Source organism: Haemorhous mexicanus, chromosome 22, assembly GCF_027477595.1.
Source record: "Haemorhous mexicanus isolate bHaeMex1 chromosome 22, bHaeMex1.pri, whole genome shotgun sequence".
Classification (NCBI taxonomy): domain Eukaryota; kingdom Metazoa; phylum Chordata; class Aves; order Passeriformes; family Fringillidae; genus Haemorhous; species Haemorhous mexicanus.
In genome coordinates, this window is record NC_082362.1 from 399,721 (window position 1) to 419,746 (window position 20,026).

The 20,026-nt window shown below is 54.0% G+C and overlaps 3 protein-coding genes across 5 annotated transcripts in view; 2 read left to right on the top strand and 1 right to left on the bottom strand.

Moving 5' to 3' along the window:
• Positions 1-1,189, bottom strand: part of HIP1 (huntingtin interacting protein 1) — a 44,122-nt gene extending 42,933 nt beyond the window's left edge. For 2 of the 3 annotated variants that reach the window (XM_059865616.1, XM_059865621.1), the window contains exon 1: positions 1,032-1,189. In XM_059865616.1, coding sequence (XP_059721599.1) covers positions 1,032-1,148 — 117 coding nt within the window. In that variant the 5' untranslated portion in view covers positions 1,149-1,189. The remainder of the gene's footprint in view (positions 1-1,031) is intronic. The other variant, XM_059865617.1, reaches the window with a different exon arrangement.
• A 418-nt stretch (positions 1,190-1,607) lies between these two features.
• LOC132337308 (C-C motif chemokine 5-like) lies at positions 1,608-8,326 on the top strand. The gene is made up of 5 exons (XM_059865761.1): positions 1,608-2,626; positions 3,029-3,139; positions 3,445-7,138; positions 7,408-7,522; positions 7,979-8,326. Exons 3-5 carry the CDS (start codon positions 7,066-7,068, stop codon positions 8,076-8,078), a joined length of 288 nt encoding a protein of 95 aa, XP_059721744.1. The 5' UTR covers positions 1,608-2,626; positions 3,029-3,139; positions 3,445-7,065; the 3' UTR covers positions 8,079-8,326.
• Positions 8,327-8,831: 505 nt separating this feature from the next.
• On the top strand, positions 8,832-14,572 carry LOC132337307 (E3 ubiquitin-protein ligase TRIM39-like). Its single transcript, XM_059865760.1, has 6 exons — positions 8,832-9,463; positions 10,156-10,251; positions 12,094-12,324; positions 12,429-12,451; positions 13,011-13,123; positions 13,622-14,572. Exons 1-6 carry the CDS (start codon positions 9,026-9,028, stop codon positions 14,191-14,193), a joined length of 1,473 nt encoding a protein of 490 aa, XP_059721743.1. The 5' UTR covers positions 8,832-9,025; the 3' UTR covers positions 14,194-14,572.
• The last annotated feature ends 5,454 nt before the right edge of the window (positions 14,573-20,026 follow it).

The window sequence follows — 20,026 nt, forward strand, 5'->3', positions numbered from 1 at the left end:
GCTGCCATCCCTCTTTCTTCACTCACCCCATGCCTTGTCCAGACATATCCCCAGCTGCTCCAAGCACATCCTTTCCCCAAATCACCAGCTTTTTCCACCAAAGCACTCCTGCTGCCCCTCCAGCTTGGCTGCCACCTTTCCTCTGCACATGACATCAATCCATCACCTAAAACTTGAGTGAAGGGCCTCATCCAGATACTCTGGATGCTGCTGAGGAGCAAATTCTGTCTGCTTTTCAACATACAGGTGCCTCTTCCCAGGAGCCACCTGCAGGGACAGACCTTGTCCACACTTGGGGTCCCTCAGTGACACTGGAGCAGAATCCAGTGGGGTGACTGGTCAAAGAGTCACTCCATGTCCCCTCCAGCCAGTGAAGACACAGGCTATGTGTTGTCAGGACGGTTCCAAGGACAGGGTGGCACTGTCCTGGGCATGATGCCTGCCTCTGGCTGCGCTTGGAGACGCGGCATCTCAGGCCAGGGAGTGAATGTTCCCGAGCCCCACTGGTGGGGAGGCCAGGCTGAGCAGACACTGCTGCGCTGGGGCACCCCGGGTGCCACTGCACCCTGATGTCCCCGGGTGCTCCTCTAAGGCCAGGATTCAGCCCCAGCTGAATGGACCTCTGAGGGTCCCCATCCCTGTCCCCCCATTGCGACCCACCGTCCTCCCGGGTGGGTGGGGCCACCCCGCCCCGCCCCATCAATACCCACCTACCTGGCCAGCCCTGCCCACTGGCGCCAGCCCAGCTCGCCTGGGCCGGCCGCGCCCACCCTTCCAAGCTCCGCTTCTTGTGACACCAACCTGCTGGACAACTGGAGCTGTTCCCGCCCCCGGCTCACCTGGCTGACTGCGCCCACCCAAATAACCTCGCCCACTCTGGCTAACCCAGCCCGCTCGGCACAGCCGCGCCCCGCTGTATCCGCTCCAGGCACCTGGCGGGCCGTTCCCATCGCACCCGCCCCAGCCCCCTCAGCTGGCACCTTCCCTTCCTCGTCGTTCGCATCCCCCGCCCCGCCCCGCCCCGCCCGCACCTGGGCACGCTCGAAGCTCTCCCGCTCCGCCTCCAGGCCGCCGCCGCCCGCTCGCCAGCTCAGCACCTTGGGCAGCGGGTTGGACACCTGCTTCATAGTGCTGCTCACGCGGTCCATGGCCGCCCCGGGCCCGCCACCGCCCCGGCCCCGCCGCCCCGCGCAGCGCCGCCGCCGCGCGGGCCCCGCGCCATTGGCCCGCTCACCTGCCACTCACGGCAGGGCACGCCCCGCGGGCACCACCCTTCCACCCGCAGCTCCGCCCGCCTGCCCGACTTCTCGCTCTTATTGGCTCCCGGCTTGGTCCCCGGGGAGGCCCAGCCCCTGCGTGGCAACCGCCAAGCGCATTGGTTCATCTGGACGCCAGTCAGCGCTAGCTCGCGTGCCCCAAGCGTCCCCTGCCCATTGCTCCGCCTAAAGGGGCCGCGCCCTTAGCACCGCCCACCCAAGCGATGCGGCCACGCCTTCGCGCGGTACCCTGCGGTAATTGGCCCCCGACCCTGCCGCTCACACTTCATTGTTCCGCCCCGCCCCTCACCGGTTTGGGGCGCGGCGCCCCCTAGCGGCAGTGGCGATGCCGCTGATGTCGGGCCCTGGGAGGGATCGGGTCTCACCCGGGTCTCGCCGGGAAGGGCTCGGCCGTGTACGGGGCACCGCCGCGGGGTCGGCCGGGCCCAGGGGGGTGCTGTCCAAAGGCTCTGAGCCGCGGCTGAGCCATCCAGGTCCGCAGGCCGCCGGCGTCCTTAAAGGTCGTCTGTGCGGCCTGCGAGGCTGCGGCCCCTCAGCCGAGGCCAGAGTGTGACCACGGGGGTGACACGGCACCGCTGCCCCCTCCCTGCTGACCGTCCCAGGCCCAGCCCGGCCCTTCTCGGAGCTGAGCCCCCGTGGCGCACGGGGTGTTCATGGCTCCTCAGCCCCGCCTGGGGCCGGGGTTGGGGAGGCGGCTCCACCGTCTGCCAGCGCCAGCACGGCGCCGGCAGCCTGCGGAACGGTTGTGCGAGGCTTTGCCTTTGTGGGATCCGGGCTGTGGGTGGGAGCTTTGGAGGGGGGCGGGGGGTGCTGCAGGCACAGCTGGCAGAGCCCAGCAGGAAGGGTGTAGCATTGGCAGAGCTGTGGGGGCAAAATGTGGTTACAAGTGTCTGAAAAAGAATAGAGAGGTGAGAGAAGGATTTTGCTTCCCCTGAACAGCTGGACTGTCGTTTATTACAACCTGATCTGAGCCTGTGTCTGTGGCCCTGTCACTCTGATCAGAGATTTTTGTAGAATTAGATTGGATATCAGGAAGGAGTTCTTGGCTGTAAGGGTAGTTGAAACCCTGGCACAGGTTGCCCAGAGAAGCTGTGGCTGTCCCATCCCTGGAAGTTATCCAGGCCACATTGCATGGGAGCAACCTGGTCTAGTAGAAGGTGTGCCCATGGCAGGGGGTAGAACAGGAAATGATACAACTTCTAAATTTTTAAAATAACTTTAATCAGGGGTTTTGTTCATCTTTGCCCAGGAAGGGAATGGAAGTTTCTTTTCAAGAGACTGTTCCCTGGGCAAGACCTGATGAGCTTAACACTTCAAGGGACTGGGAGCCACCAGAGGATGCATGAGAGGTAAGCGAATGTTAATGAGCATCAATGCCTGAACATCCTTCCTGGTGTGTCGGAGACACTTGGTCTGGGAAAAGATCATAAGAGAAGAAAGAGAACCTGATTAGCAGCTAAGGTGAAGGGATCGATAAGCAATAGGAAACCAAAATCTAAGAACTGTGTAACTTGGGACCAATAAACATTGAACCAATTAATCTCTCTGAGTTTTGACTGTATAAATATGTGAGAAATCTAGAAAAGAGACATGTGTGATGGAATAATTTTCTTTGCACAACCCCATGTGTGGATGAAATTACTTCTGTTGCACATCCTGGCCAGAACATCATCCTGGCCAGAATAAAATAATGCTTGAGTTCTCTAACACTAAAATTTGTTGGAAAGGTTGTGTTTTTCCTGCTGTTTCAGTGACAGGATGAACTTTAAGTTTCTGCCAACCCAAACCATTCTGGGATTCTCTCAACCTGGTGAATTGATGACTCCTGTAATTTTGACCAGGACTACCATCATATTCCAGAGGTGAATTTCTCACTTGGAACATTTCTGCAATACTGGGAGAAATTACTTTTTTTTTTTTGTGAAGGGACTGAAAACTGAATCCCCAGATATGGCAAATGGCCTGTGCTGGAGTTGTGCCAGCTGGGTTCCTGCATCCTTAAAAGCAGATCATAACAAATCAATGACTTTGTTCCGGGTGGGGAGGAACTGTGCAAAACACTGCTGGGGTGATGGAGCAATCTGGAAACAGCTTTTGAGCATGTGGGCTGTCAGGCACTCTTGTATAAGCAATTCTCCCAGCATATCTCTCTTTTGTGGCTTTTCAGCTGAAATAATTGCCACACCAGGACCCTCCTGGAACTGCCCGGCAGAATGTGTGACAGGCTTCCCAGTCCCTGTACATTGGATATCAAATCCCAGCCGATGGGAAATGGCCTGCACAGAGCAGCAAGGCCATTCCTCCCACTGTGGCTTGTCTCAACTGCCTCTCTGCATTGTCCTTAATGAACTTTCTGGAAACCTGCCTCCTTCCTTGGGGCTGCTCCCAGGGGAGGTTTAATGGGTTTCATTCATCCACTGTTGCAGCAAGATGATTAATAATTGAAGAAATTACATCATTCCTGAATAGAGATGGAGAAAAGGAAGAGCAAAGGAGGGCACTGGACAAAGGTCAGCGGTATCCTTGTGATCTCTCCCACCCTCCACCTCACTCGGAACATCTTGCTCGGGGAGCCCATGGCAAGGGACCACTAGGCTGAGGCCTGGTGTAGCTACACCCTCCTACTGAAGAGCAGAGCCACATCTTCTTCTTCCCTAGCCAGGGCTCAGTGCTCACTCTGGGACCTGGGCAGGAGCAGAGGAAGATGCTTGCATATAGGACAGAAGAGGCTGTTTCTACTGGCTGCTCTTGCCTCCCCCAGGAAGGGGCTGTAACAGGATGGAACTGGGATCCAGCCCATGAGCGTCTGGTTAGACCACCCTGGGCTGGCCCATTCCATGCAACATCTCGGCTGGAATGTGCTGTGGGGCTTTGCAGGGATTTGAGAGGCTCCTTTCCGGTGGGAGAGGATGCCTTGTTTTCAGGTAGTTGAGAGGGGAAGGCACAGAGCTGTTCTTGTGGAGCGTCTGTTCCTCTATCTCAGGTTCCATGGGGACATAATGGGGAAGGGCTGAAACTGAGCAGGGTGGAGGCATTGCTCTTCCTCCCCAGCAGGTCCTTTTTGGAAGCCATGGCTGGGGTTCACCTGCTCTGAATGCTCTGTCCTCACTCCTGTCCAAGAGGCTGGACTGAAGGGTGATGGCAGAGCCTCTCATGGGAGTTTCTGGCCTGTGTGGGGACAGACATTGTCTGGACATGGAAAGGACAATGTGTGCCCTCTCTTTTTTCCTGCTGAGCAGTATGTGGCACCCATCAAGTGCTGCTCAGGCCAGGCAGGTGGGACTGGAGCTCATCCTTCCCCTGTTGCAGGGCTCTGTAGGGCAGTTTCCTTCTCCTGCTCCATGCCCAGAGGCTCCTGTCCACAGGACCCTAAAGGGCGTCTGCTCCCATTCTGTCAGGACATCCTTAACCCAAAGGGGAAAGACAAGTGCCAGGAGAGGGGCCAGAAGGGACTGTAGGGGCTATGGGCCCTGTCCAGGGCTCAAGGATGCTCTTTTCACGGGGGCTGGGAGCTAGAGTCTGTTTTTACAGTTCCCTCCCCAGCCAGAGTCCCCGGGTGCTGCTGCAACACACGTCACCCTCCCATGGCGTGGCCTGGGCTCAGGGAGAGCACAGATCCCCCTTGTTTCAACAGCAAAACAGAATCACAGAGCTCCACAGTCCTTCTTCTGTCATCTCGCTGGCTGTGCCAGAGTGGGCTGTGCTAAGACCCTGCTCTTTCACCCTTGGAGGTGGGAAAAATGGATCCCAAATGGATCCCCTTCAGTAGTCCCTTTACACATTCCAAGGCACACCATCCTGATCCCACCCAAGCAGATGAGCAATTCCTGGGGCCACGTCTTGAAAGGGCACTGGCGATGTCAGGCCTTCCATAAACCAAATCCTTAAGCCGCAGATGCAGCCCTGCCCTGGTGATGGGGTAATTTGCTCAGACTCTGGGATAAAAACAACTTCTGAGCCAAAGTACCCAGCTGGAATGGGAAGGGTAGTGGTCCAGACCCAGCAGGAGGGTCCTTGGGGAGCTAAGATTGTGCCAGGAGGAGCAGGCATGGGAGCACGGGGAGAATTTTCATCTTTTGATCCCATGTTTTGAATGCTTTGGGCAAACAGATGTTGCTGCTGAGTCTTTGCTTGTGCTCCCAAAGAGACCCTGGACTGCTATGAGGGGCAGGGACAGTCTTGGTGCAGGACCTGGGAGAGCATTGGAAAGAATTGGAGTCTTGGGAAAGCATTGGAGGCAGAACAGTCTGGAACTGGGAGCTGGTCTTGGAGAGGACTCCTTGGATAAGGTGCTTGAGGTCCAATTGGGCCCTCACCTCTGTCCTGTCTAGGTCCCCTATTTGCCCAGGTGTTACAAGGAGGGCTGTAACCCCAAAACATCATCTGCTGTGTTTTCTGCACAGAAGCCTCAGCGACTGCCTCTGCTTGCCCAAGAATTCAAAAGCAAAGCTGAAGAGGTTTCCAGATGGATCTGTAGGAGAAGACCTGAATGCCACAGGGACATTGGGCTGCAGGGGCAGATGCCTAGGTGAGAAACCAGCTCATGAGCAGGACCTGGAGGTGGGAAGTGTTTTTTCCACTTGCTGGAGAGTGTCCCCTTGGCATGGCAAGCAGGTCTAGCTGGAGCACCCCACCAAGCCCAGGTCTCTTCCAAGGCGGGTCATGGCAAGCCTGATTTCACAGAATCAATTGGTTGGAAAAGACCTCACTCTTCCTCCACTCTCTTGAGGCTTTCTCCACAAACCTTTGCCTGGGAAAGAGCAGAGCCCTTCTGGAGGGACGTAACATTTTCCAACTGTTTTTCTGAAAGTGCAGAGACACCATTCCCATCCTAAACAACATGCGCTAAATCAGCCAGTCTTTTCTCTGTGCGTGTTTGGCAGTGGGGACAATGACAGAGCAGTGTCAGAAGCATGCTAGTGCTACACTGCTGGAACCAAATAACCATCTTTGTCAGCTTTGCGCTGCAAACATAGTCATCAGCTCCTAAAGTTCTCTGAGGGCATCAGTGGCCGATTCCCATGTCCATGAAGAACTGAACACTCTTTTAGCTGTCACTAGTATTTGAGAAGCTGTGATGTAGCAGAACTGGTTCCCTAAAGACTTGTTGGAAGGGATGCTCAAGGACATAAGAGGAGCCTGGGTTTGGAATTGCACCATGCTCCACCCTCTGCTCTGCACATTTATGCACCGATGGCCTTCAGAGTCCCACGGAGGAAGCCCCCATTGCAAGTGGGACCCAGCATGGCTGGGTGGGCACATGGGTGGTCAGCCTGACTCTCAGACTTTCCCTGCTCTAGTTGCTGTGGCAGAGGTGAGATCTCCTGTTGTCCATGATGCAGATGTTCTGGGAAACACAAGTGCGTGACAACCATGGTTGTCCTTCATCCACTGCTGTGACTTCTAGGCAAGAGGTCCACCTACTGATCTTCCGAATTGCTAATTCTGGGTTTTCTGCAGAGCCCTTGGGTCAGGGGAAATGAAATGACAAGTCATATCCTGTTCTCTGTCCTCTCATGGTATCTTATCACCCATGGTATCATACCCTGTGCCATGTCAGGATGCTGCTGTCATCAGGCCTCTAGACGGTTTCTTCTGCAAGGCTGTGTGGTATCCTTGACACTGCACTTTTTCCATTGTGTCACGGCTTTCAGCAATGTTTCCATCCTTGGTTGCTGTCTCCCTGTATAAAGAGGGCTGAACCCAGGGATCCCACACCAGGAACAGTGAGGGACACACTGCAACAGTTCAGCCTCACTCCTACAATTCACCTCCACCCAAGAGGACCATGAAGACCTTCACAGCAGCCCTTTCTGTACTTTTTGTGGTTGTCTTCTGCTACCAGGCCACCTCTTCTCCAAGTGAGTCCAATCTCTCCTCTCCAAGGAGCTGTCTCCTCTTTCTGTCTGCTGTATAAGGTCTAATAATGCTTGGCAGCTCTCTCTTACTAGCATCTGCTGTAGGAAAGGAGAGGCTTGACTTACCTTGTCTCCCTGATGGGAAGATGGCTGTGGTGGGAGCCCACTGTGGGAGCAGCACTTCCTCCAGTGGAAATCTTCTCATCTTCTGACCCTACTTCTCCCCACTGACACTTTTCCTGGTCTGATGTAACAGAAAACTTCTCTTCCAGTTTCTCTCAACTTTTATGGTCCCTGCTGTGTTGAGTACATCACCAGAACATTGCCCTTGAGCCGTGTGGTAAAGTATGAGCACACGGGCAGCCACTGCTCTCCACCAGCTGTGATGTAAGTAGATCTCCTGCCCTGCTTGTCCTGACAGTATGGGGGAACCCCACATCATACCTCATCCTGACATGGAAAAACACTGGGCAGGGCTCTCCCATGTGAGGAGAACAGCCTGGGAACATATCAGAGGGCAATCCCACATCCCAGCCAGCCAGTTTGTGGACCTCCTTATTAGATTTGAGCCAAAAGAGCTTTTGCTGGTCACCCCCCTCACCACAGATAGTGGGACCCAGCCAGGATGGTGTCCCAGATGTAGAGATGCTGGGGACAAAGTGTTTTAAGTGCAGAGAGCAGGACACCTGTAAGGACTTGGAGCCATCCCCACCCCATTTCCCTAGGGGTGTTATGCAGCCTGTAGAGGTATCTGGTGGGGTGTCACTGTTGGCATGGAGCAGGTGGTCTCACTCCCCTCTCTGTCTTCCTTTCCTTCTCTCCTCACTGGATTTCCTTTCCCAGATTTACCACCATCAAGGACAAGCTGGTCTGTGCCAACCCTAATGACATGTGGGTCAAGGACATAATGAATCAATTAAAGGACAATAAGCATAGTGGATAAGCAATACTCTGCTCTCTCCAAGCACCACTTCTGCAAGATGTGCTCTCATGGACACCTCCAAGACATATTCTATTTTCTCATTGCCTGGGAATTTGGCAGAGTATTCAACTCAGTGTTTAGCTCTTTTATGGAAGGCTGTGCAAAGGCAGTCTTAATTTATTTGACATTTTCAGTGAAACTTTTAATTCTCCTTTGTACTGAAAGTGTTGAAGTTATTTTTGTATAATAAAAAGGAGCAAAACTTGCAACTTCTCCCAGCAGTTCTTGGGATGCTCCACAGAGACTGGGGTGTGTAGCAATGGCTGGACACTCGAGGGTCTGTGGGTGATGGGGTGACACCTGGCTGTTCCCCAGCCCCTCTGTGCATGCAAAGGAGAGCACTTCTCATCCTGCCTGTCCTGCCTGCCTCCTGCCACGGCACATTCCCAAACTCCCTGCTCTTTGCAGTGGGTGGGCGTCACGGGGGATGTCTTGGCACAATTGTTGGTGTGGCGAGGGGTCCCTTACCTCGGCCAACATCTCTGGGCAGGGGGCAGGTGCCTCAGGGGCTCCACGGGCTGCTGAGCTCAGCCATCACAGACCCGACCCCATCTCCACCACCGTCCCGGCCCGGGGCTGTCTCTGGCCACGGGTTACTTCTGGTGCTTCCTAATCTGTCCCACTCTCCCCGCGAGGTTTTTGTCTGGCTTTGCCCCGCAGGGCTGGAGGCAGGCCCAGCCGTTGGGGCCGGCTGCAGCTGTCCCGGCCGGTGCCAGCTCCTCCCCCCAGCAGCGCAGAGGCTCCGTGGCCGGGGCTACCCGGTAGCGAGGCCGGCTCGTCCTCCAGGCTTTCGTGGCACTGCCCGTTCTTCCTCGCCGTGGGACTTTGCCAGCCACACCTGCCTGCGAGCCCGCCTTTGCTGGCTGACGAGGGGCGAGGGAAGCTCCCGTGAAGAGCAGCGGGCTACCATGGCGCTGGCAGGTGCCCTGGAGCGGCTGCAGGAGGAGGCCATTTGCCCCATCTGCCTGGAGTACATGAGCGAGCCGGTCAGCATCGACTGCGGCCACAACTTCTGCCGAGGCTGCATCGCCAAGCACTGCCAGGACAAGGGGCTGTGGGCCGACGGGCCCTTCTCCTGCCCGCAGTGCCGGGCCTCCTGCCACCGCAGCGGCTTCCGACCCAACCGGCAGCTGGCCAACATCGTGGAGAGCATCCGCCAGCTGGGGCTGCGGGGTGGCCTGGGGCCCGAGCTGGAGCCGGGGACCCCTCTGTGCCCCCAGCACGACGAGCGGCTGAAGCTGTTCTGCGAGGAGGACGAGGAGCCCATCTGCGTGGTGTGCCGGGAGTCCCTGCAGCACCGCCCGCACACCGTGTACCCCATCGAGGAGGCGGCGCACGTCTACAAGGTACGGGAGGGTAAGGCACCGGGTCCCTGTCGTGCCCCGAGGCACTCTGGCACGGGGGTGTGCGGCCACCGGGACCCCAACATGCTCAGTGGCATCGCTGGGAAAGCAGAAGTAGGGGTGGCGCGGACGGTCATCTCCCCCCTCCCCCCCCCCCGCTTCCTCCGCCCCCCCCCTCCCCTGCCCCCCCCCCCCGCCCCTCCCCCGCTCCCCCAGCCGCCCTCGCAGCAGGGATAAAGCTGGTCCTGGTTCTCTTACACATTTTTGGTGGACCCAGGCTCACCCTGTCCATCCAGCTCAGGGACACAGCCTGGCTCTCTGCCCATTCACGACCCCTGGAGAAGCTGAGCCGATGGGCCCCAGAGGACATTTTGCCCCGGTGGAGGGATGCTGGCACCCAAATCCCACATCCCAGCTATGATCCTGACATCATCCGCCCTTCACCCCAGCGTTGAAAGAGGGCTGTCGCTTTGGTCTCCAGAACCTTAATAGTGAGGAAAAATATAGGGGAAACCTGCGGAGCATGGGGAAGGTTAACACTGTGAGCTAAGTGAAGAGCACAGCTGCTTTGTTCGGGTGCCAGGCCGTGCCAGACACTGGGTCAGTGTCTCCCCCCAGGCAGAGGGGACCCAGCCAACCTGCAGTGCTCAGTGGGTGCTCTTGGGGTGAATTGAGCCCATTTTTCTTCTTTCCAGGTCAAACTCCAGAAATCCCTGGAGAGTCTTTTAAAGGAAGTGGAGGAGGTGAAGAAGAGTGAGTCAGCAGAAAGGATGAAAACCCAGGAGTGCAAGGCAGGTGCCTGTCTTAATTCTTAAAGAATGAGCTTCAGAGATATCAGAATTAAAAAAAAAAAACCACTCTGAATGATCTTGTCTGGGGACACAGTTTTATCATTGTCTCCAGGCTGTGTCCCTGTGTTCTGCTGTCACATGTATGAGCAATGCTGGAAGCCAGGCTCAGTAAACGTGTGCAGCTCTATAAAAAGATTTGCAAGGAGCAGCATGCCAGATTCCCTGGAATCATGAGGACTTTAGGCTGGTTAAACAAGTAGACATGGGCTATTTTTTATTGCCTTTTGTTTTACAACATGTGCTTGAGTTCCAAGCCAGGTATGAGCTGTATGGTGAGCTCTGCTCCACAGCAGCAGGAACCAGAGGTGTTTTCATAAGGAAGAAAAAAAGCTGAATTACTGCAACTGTGTCCCACTCCAGACAGTTCTGGGAAGAGCAGACGCCAGCAAACAGCTGGATTTCTAGTCTCTTGGAGTAAAAGCTGGAAAGTAAAAGTAACTGCAGAAAAGGAAATGAAACTGCTGGATGAGTTATCCAGCCCAGTTATTGAGCAGATGGTTAATCAGCTCTGGCAGGGAAGACAGGTTTCTCTGAACTCCCCTAGTTTTTTGCTCAGCTCCCTTGCCTGTGACAGTCCAGACAAATGGTGGTGGGTTTTAAGGATGTCCCTATGAACCCTCTGTCCCCATTGGGGGAAAAGGACAGAGATTGTGAGAGCTGTGTCGTGTCACTGTCCTCCTATCTGCTGAGTCAAGGCTCAGGGTCACGGCTCAGCTGCCTCCAGTTTCCTCTGGTTGTGCTTTTATAGCAAAAGGAGCAAAAAGTCCCATGTGAATGGTGGGGGGAAGAGGCTGTCCTGGCTTATCAAGTCTTCATGACTCAGGTCCAAGTACTTGGATGGGGGGGAAAAAAAGAGTTCAATTTCCTTTCCTTTATTGTCCTCATTCTGAGGTTTCCTGGCCCAAGCTCACTGCAGAGTGTCTTTCTGCAGCTCCAGATTTCCAGCCAGCTTTTAGGGATGAGGTGAAAAGCCGTAAGACACTGGCAGACCCTGCCAATTGCTGGCTCTTCACCTCATAGTGAAACCTAGGGAGCCTCCTGGGCTCTGCTTTTCCATCCTCCACAGCCTTTCCATCCTCCACAGCCTCAGGGCTTCCTTTACATGGCAGATAGAGACAGGACATGAGGGAACTGTCTTAAAATAAGAGAGGAGAGATTTAGATTAGATATAAGGAAGAAATTCTTCCATGTGAGGGTGCTGAGGCCATGGCATAGGTTGCCCAAAGAAGCTTTGGCTGCCCCATCCCTGAAAGTGTCAAAGGCCAGGCTAGATTGGTCTTGGAGCAAGCTGGTCTAGTGGAAGGTGTCCCTGCCCATGGCAGGGGGTGGAAGCAGATGGTCTTTAAGATTCCTTCCAACTGAAACTATTCCATGATTTTATGACTTTTCTACCTCTTGCTCTTAACTGGGGATTTTTCCAGCATTGTCCACCTGCCCAAGCAGTTTATTAGCCTGGATTTGGCTGGAGGTATGAGTTGTAATAAAAACCTACCCCGACACCTGAAAGCACCTCCTTGCAGCCCAACACACCCCAGACCTCTGGGGTCCAGCTGAGCAGAAATGCCCCGGGCAAGGTCCTGCTGCTGGTAAACTGAGGATGTGGAGTGGGAACTACAGTGAGGTGGAAGCACAAGTTTGCCTTTGGCTGGTTTTTAAATTCATGCACTTATCACAAAAATGTAGTATTTTCCCAGGGCCTGATGTTGGGCATGGATGCCGGAGCATCTGGCTCTGTCTTGGCTGCCTGGATAATGTTCACCCCATGAATCTTCTTATCCCAAGGAGACAGTAAAGAAAAAGCGGGAGAGGATTGTAAGTGAGTTTGGGAAGCTGCATCGGCTGCTGGCTGATGAGGAGAAGCTACTGCTCCAGAAGCTGGAGGAGGAAGAGAAGCAGATTCTGCTGCTGATCAATGAAAACCTGGCCAGGCTGGTGGAGGAGAAGTGCTTGCTGGAGGAGTTGATCCTGGAGATAAAGGGGAAGAGCCAGCAGCCAGCTGATGGGCTGCTCAAGGTTAGGCTTTGCCACCAGCACCACTAGCACAGCCCTGGTGCCTTTGTCATCTGGGTGGGTGGCTTGGCCCAGACAAACTCAGAGTTGTTTTTGTCTTCTTCTAGGACATGAAAAGCATCCTGAGTAGGTGGGTGATTTTTCCTGGTAGGTGCCATGATTATTCCTGGTAGGTACCCATGATTATTCCTGGCAGGTACCCATGGTTACTCCTGGCCAGCACCATGGCTGTTCCTCCTACTGTCCTGGATGCCTCCAGGCTTTGAGGCAGATTTGCATCTGTTCCACAACAGCCACCCCATTCTCCCTGCCTAGCATCTGCTTTGGTCCTCCTGGGGTAGACACAGGAGGGACTGAGACAATCCCTCAGAGGTTCCGTCCTCTTTTTCCAGGGGCTCAGAGCCAAGGTCTTGCCTGGCTTGTGACATGTGAGCTGCATCCCCTCCTAAGGGATGTGCTGCCCAGTGGCTTTGTTCCTTCCTTCCCCAGGCCTGGCATTGCTGCTCCCTGTATTGTTTAACTCTGTTCTCATTTGGATTGCCGGTATCCAAGTAATTATCCCTAGTGCTCTTCCCAGCCAGAGCTCCAGGAGGCGAAGGGCAACAAAAGGGCATTCACCCCCCTCCCAGCTGGAGAGGGGCCATGGTGCAGGCTCTGAATACAGCCCAAGGTCATCCCTCCCTTCTCAGGTGTGAAGGGGTAAAGTTCCAATCCCCTAAGGCTGTGTCTGTGACCCTGAAGGAAAACTACAGCATTCCTGAGCGCTGCCTGGGCATGAGGGACATGCTGAAGAAGTTCAAAGGTGAGGGGGCAGCTCCGGGCACATTTGGGCTCTGGTTTTCCCCAGTACCCTGGAGCACAGGGAGGTTTTTCCAATAAGCTTTGTCCAGTTGCTCCAGGTTTGTGCACTGATGAGTTCAGTCTGGTTTCATGGTGGGAAGACTTTTGTTGTGGTCTTGGATGAATTGTGAGGGGACCCTGAAGCCCAGGATGTCTTTGGGGATTTCAAGCACCATGTTGCCCATGACCTCTTGCTTTCAGACATCTTTCTGAAGCTGTGGAACTGCCCTCCTTGGCTTGGCTCTGCAGCCTGACACCAAATATTTTGATGTGGCTCATTTTCTATGTTACACTTCCCACTGCCAGGCAGTGCTGGGACCTGTGCAAAACCACAAGCAAATAATTGTGAGATGTGGGATGGTTTGGGAGAGCCCAGCATTCAGGTCACAGGCACCTGCTTATGTCTGTGCCTGCAGATGCCTGAAGCCTTGTCCATCCTTCCATCCTTCTCTCTGTCCAGTGGACGTGATTCTGGACCCAGAGACGGCACACCCAGACCTCACTGTGTCTGAGGACGGCAAGAGTGTCCGGCGCGGGAGCAAGAAGCTGCTTCTGTCCCTCTTCGACAGCCCCAAGAGGTTTGGCAGCGCCCCAGTGGTGCTGGGCAGCCCTGGCTTCTTCTCGGGCCGCCACTACTGGGAGGTGCAGGTGGGAGACAAGCCCGAGTGGGGCCTGGGGCTGTGTCGAGAGGCTGCTGGCCGGAAAGGCTCTGTCCTCTTCTCCCCCAACAACGGTTACTGGGTGCTGCGGCTGCAAAACGGGGGCACCTACGAGGCCCTGACCATACCCGTGTCCCCTGTAACCCTGAGTGTGAGACCCCGGCGTGTTGGGATCTTCCTGGACTATGAGGCAGGAGAGATCTCCTTCTACAACATCAGCGACCGCTCCCACATTTACACCTTCACTGACAAGTTCTCAGGCAATCTCCGGCCTCTCTTTTTCTTGGGTGCCTTTTTGGGGGGCAGAAATGCAGAACCCTTGGTGATCTCCTGGGTCAGGGACCCACAGGGGACCGGATGCATCATCTTGTGAGAGTGGCTGCCCTGGCTTGTCACTGGTGGGCAGAGACCTGGGAGCCCAACCTGCTTCTCCCAGTGAGTGGGGCAGCACTAGGGGAAAACTTCAGTGCTCTGGTGAGTGTCCTGGTAGGATTTTCACATGGTTCTGGCTGCTGGAGTGACCTGCCATGTGTGACACCCACTGTGTGCCATGTGTTGGGAAGGCACTTTGCAGCAGGAATGTGCCATAACCCTCTGTGCCACTAGTGGGGACAGGGGAGTCCCTTGATTACTGATGCCTTGATACTCATCTCACAGGCTGCTGGAGCAGCGTATGTGCCCAGCCTGCCATGTAGTGCTGACTTTGATGTGAATTGTATTGGAATAAAGCAATAAAGGCTTGATTTGGGGAACCTTGTGTGGTTAATGGTTTGGGTTTGTAGTGCTGCTGCTGCTGAAATATTTCAGAAGGCGAAGGGGTGCTGCTGGACCTGATCCTCTCCAAGACGGTCCTTGAGAGATCCCACTGTGGCATCTGTGGGACACAGCAGCACTCTCCAGGCAGGGATTTGGGAGTGGCAGATGCCTGTGTGGTGCCTTCACCCCAGCCTTGTGGTACTGGGGCCTGGGGTGAAGAGAGAGGACATCTGTTTGGGTGGGGTGGTCCCTGGGCTGCTGTCCCTGGTCCCCTCGTCAGGAGATCCCCTCCAGGTCTGTCAGCTCCAGCCCCTCCACCCCCCCCCTCAAAACCCCATGAGTGGGAAATCTCCAAGTGTGGGGAGCTACCCATCACAGGGCAGGGGTACTTCAGGGATGCAAGATCCAGGGAAAGAAAAATAGCCCAAACTCTGTCTCAAGTGTTCACCTTTGGTCTGTCCATCCCCTGGGACATCCCTTCTCCTCCAGGCTGTCTTGCTGCCCCAAGGCTCTTGCCTTGAACAGGCTGCCAGTGTGTCACTGGAGGAAGAGCTCATCTGAACCTGAGTGGAACCATGGTCTCTTTGCACAGGGCCAGGAGGAGGAGACACTGCCCTGAGTGCACAAAACACTGCCCCATGGCACATGGTTTGCAAGCAGTGCCACCAGCCCTGGACTACCAGCTGGAGTGGCTATCCAGTGTGTCCTTCAGACAGAAATCAAGAAGATGCCTAATTTGAAGTCTGATTCAATGCAAATAAAATGAGATTTGTTAGAACATAGTCTGAAATGCTCAGCACAATTTATCATAGAGTCCTGGACTGGTTTGGGTTGGAAAGGACTTTAAAGCTCATGTTGTTCCACCCCCTGCCATGGGCAGTGACACCTTCCACTAAACCAGGTTGCTCCAAGCCCTGCCCAATCTGGCCTTGGACACTTCCAGAGCTGGGGCAGCCACAGCTTCACTGGGCAACCTGTGCCACGGCCTCCCCACCCTCAGAGGGAAGAATTCTTTTCCATATCCCATCTAACCCTGCCCTCTAGCAGCCATTCCCCCTTGTCCTGTCACTACAAGCCCTTGTAAATTTTCTCTCTCCAGTTCTCTGGGGATGTCCTGGATGATGCTTTAGGAGTCTTCTAGTGAATAAATTAGCTGGACTGGGAGAGCAGTTCCTCTTGACTGAGTTTTGCTGTGTTTGGGGAGTCCCACACTCCTTCAGGATGTTTTGGAGGCTGCACAACAGAGAGAAGAGACTAGTGAGACAAGCTCAGCCACAGCTTTGCCAGTTCCAGGAAGGAGAAGGATGATTGGTCTCAGTGGGTCCTGCAGTGTATTGACACCCTGGAGATATTACATGGAGATTGTGATCTTACTTTCACTCCATGGAGAAGGAGTTTATGGAGCCTGAGGAGATAAGAAAGGACATAAACTTCAGGACCTTAACAAAGAGCTGAAAGCAGAGGCAGCTGGTGGAAGGAATGGTGAGGATAGCCACAGAAACCTGTTGTGCAGGGAAGGAAGTAGGGTAAATGTCACTGAACCAGGAGTGGGAGGAGGTGATGGAATAGAAACCGTCCAGAGCAACCTGATCCTGGCAGGTGATGGACAAATGGCACTTGCTGCAGTGCTGTGGGGGATAAAGTGTTTCCAGAAGAAGCAGAAGGAAGTGCAACAATTCAGAGATCTTGCAAGCAGGGGAAGAAACGAAACTATATGAGCTCACCCCAATGCAGCATCCAAAGTGTTTCTAGCAATCATGAATCTGCCTCCCCCGAGAAGGACAGTGGAGGTCAAAGGTATGAGATATTTCTGAGTAGGCTCCCAGATTTTCCATCTGGTGGACTCTGCATCATGTGCTTCTAAGGAACTGCTTGGAGCAGATACCAGTCTGCCCTCTGATGCCCAGACTGGTTGGCAGTAGGCAGCTGGAGAGCAGCTGGGAGCACTGGAACCTGGCTTTGGGAGCTCCCTGCTGCTCTGAAACTGATCCTGGGGTGATTTGCAAGCAGGATTCCTCTCTAAGCCATGGCAAATGGAGTTTGTCCCGGTCCTCAGTGGCAGTGCATTGTTGTCTGGCTATAGTCTCCACACAGACCCTGTCCTGCAAGGACCAGATCCTGCTCAGCCTCATCCAGAGGGAATGGCTGCACAGCACAGCAGAGAATCATAGAATCATGGAATTGTTCAGGTTGGAAAACACCTCTAATGTCATTGAGTCCATCTATTACCCCAGCCAAGGACTATTCTGCTCAAGGGGTGTGGTTTGGCTGAAGGAGGAATCCCTTGAGATACCAAATCCGGCAGAGGAACCATGGATTGGGTGTTACTGTTTTTCTGAGATATCAATCGATTAAAATAACGCTTTAGGCATTGGCTCCCAGGGCAGTTTGCTCACTCCCAGGCACTGGCAGTGTCCCTTGTTATGATTCAGCACAGTTAACAGACCTGCAACTTTAGAAATGTGCTTTCTCAAAAATGTTGCACCCTTCTCTTCTAGAAGAAAATGCTTCATCATCTCAGGGGGATGTGAGTCATCATCTGCATCTTTCTAAGAACTCAACAGAAATGTTCTTTTGGGTCCTCCTGGCCACTTCTGCCTTTTGTTGGGCATCATAGGGAAGGCAACAGCCAGGCACAATTTCTTCTGTAATACTTATGTGTCTTCCTTAGCCCTGGAAGTCTGGGATATTTCACCACTTTAGGAAAACCCTTCTTTTGTATGCAGCTTACAAACCCATCCCCTTTTACATTATATTTGGATTCTGGTCCTTCAGAAGTGACACACCCCCTGCTCATAGTGTCTCTGGGAAGAGCTGTTCTGCATGCAGGACTAAGCCTCCCCTCCCTGTGGCAAACCAGGGCCCTGGGATGGGGAGGAAGGCACAGAATTGGCATTTCTGGGTGCACAAGCATTTTACCTTCAGTATGTCTAATTCCTCTCTGAAAAGTGGAGATGTAAAAGCCCAGACCATGAACATTGACTGGCTTCAATCCACATCTTCATCAGCACAGCCTGGCTCTTCCTTCTGTGAGATGCTGGACTCCAGCCTCTGATTCCTCTGGTATTTGATGTGCCTCAAAATGCCTACAGACACACTAGAGTGATGTAAACAGCAAATATGGAGACATATGCACGTATAGTATAATAATGATATTCTTATCACAGTAATGATTGAATTTTTGTTCACAGCTAGGTTTGCACAGAACTTTTGGCAAAAAACAAACAAACAAACAAACAACCACAACAACAGCAACAAAACTTAACCAAACAAACCAACCCCCACAAAACCAAAAAAAAAGTGATTTTTTTAATATACATTGTGCAAAACATTCAGTAAACTCCACACTCTGATTTCAGGATGAGTAGTTTACAAATTCCAAACCCCTTAACAACATTGTTCTTGTTTTGATCTGAATTCTGAGAAAATTCCACAGAAAACCACCCTCCTCTTGGTCCCAGCCCCACTTTTCTCTTTGTCTGTTAAGCTTAAGGATCCCTTCTAGTTCAGCATGTTCTGTGATTCTGGTGCCCACCTGCTGGAGCACCCCATGATACCGTTTATGGGAGGGATGAGCACCACAATTAGCCCTGAGCTCCAGGCATGAACTTCCTGGGGAGAAAAACCTCTTTACCATGAGGATGGGGAGCCCCTGGCACAGGTTGCCCAGAGCAGCTGTTGCTGCCCCAGCCCTGGAAGTGTCCAAGGCCAGGCTGGATGGGGTTTGAAGCAGCCTGGATAGTGGAAGGTTGTGGCAGTAGCTCTCTGGCTACAGAGAGCAGCACAACTTTCCCAGGCATTGTGCTGGGAAAGGTTGTGAGAAGATCAGAGAAAATAATGAGAAACAATTCTTGTCTTCACTTGCTGCCCCTGTTGTTGTGAACATGTGGAATGTGTTATGGAGATTTGTTTACCAAAGGGGGGCTTCTTGAGTAGCCAGTGGTGATGGGTTTTGATTGAAGGACCAGTCAAGTCCAGCTGTATTGTAACTGTCTATAAAGCAATGGGTTTCTTAATAAGTAAGTTTTATAAAGTGATTGATCAGCCTTCTGTGAATCATGGAGTCAATGCTAATTACTACCAGGCTGGGCGCCTGCGACGACAGAAGGTGTCCCTGCCCATGGCAGGGGGTGGAGCAGGATGAGCTTTGAGGTCCCTTTGAACTGAAGCCATTCCTTGATTTTATGATTCCATGATTCTGTGACCCAATGATTGCATAATGTGAGGGTCTCCTTGCATGCCTCAGCTCTAGCAGCAAAATCAGCCTCAAACAGCTGCATCAACCACAAATACATCCAGGACGCATGGCAGGGTGACCCTGGTTGAGTATCTGAGCTGATGGTGCCATGGGTACTACAGCCCCTGCCTGCTCTGAGCCTCTGAGAAGGCGCTCAGTTCTCACCTCTCTGCTGGGGGTGTAGAGCTACAGCTCCTCGCTGGCTCTTCTGAGCTGTCACACACAGACGGGTGCAAGATCAAGAAAGACATGAGTAATTCTGGGCTCCTGCAGGCTCCCAGAGCAGCGGTGAGGAGCCAGCTGAGGTACCCTGGAGTGGAGGGGGAGGGCATGGCTGTGGGAGGCTGGAACATGCCCTTGGTGCTTTAGGACACTGCACAAGAGGTTGTCTGCTGCAGGCTCCAGCAGTGCTGGATGGTACTCACTGGATGACCCTGTGCCCTTCCACAAGAGACCTGAGGCTGTGGGACTGCTCCCAGTGCCACAGAGGCAGGCAGGGCTTGTATGCAAGAGGGACTGTGAAGACTCAAGTGATTTTGGGATAATCCCATCACAGGTCTTCCCCCTCCTGTCTCCTGTTCCTGCTGTTCCCTGGAGTGAGGGCAGCTCTGGGCACTAGGCTTTGTGCCAATGTCAGTCCTCAGGGTGAATCTATCCAGCAGCACCCAGGGTGGCTGGTACTCAGTGGTCAAGATGAGTCTGCCTTCTGGAGCTGGCCCTGTGGTGTGCAGGGTCTGGTGAGTCCAGGCTTTCACCAAAGCCAGCCCCTTCACATGCCAGTGGCAATGCCCATCTGAACCTCCCAGCCACAGGCTCCCTCCCCTCCCAGGAGTGTCTCAGGGAAGGGGGCTCTAGTCCTGCTCTCTACCTCACTTCCCTCCTCTCAGGGTGCTGTTTTAAGCTGGATGCAGTCAGCAGTGGGGTGGGATGACTGATGGGGTCCACAGGGCCCCGTGGGCTGAGGAGCCGGGGGCTGCAGCTCCCTGAGCGAGGAGCGATGTGTTCCTTCATCCACGTCCCCCTGATCCCTCCCAGCCCCAGATGATCTGCCTCTCCCTGCTCACCATCCACCCTCTGTTTCTGCTCAAGGCCCCTCCCCAGGGCCACCTCCTGCCCTACTAGCCTGTGTCCCGCTGATGTTTATGTTTGAAATCCCAAATCCAGTAGGGAAACGCAGTGTGGGAAGCTGAGAATTTTTCTGTGGAGTGCACCA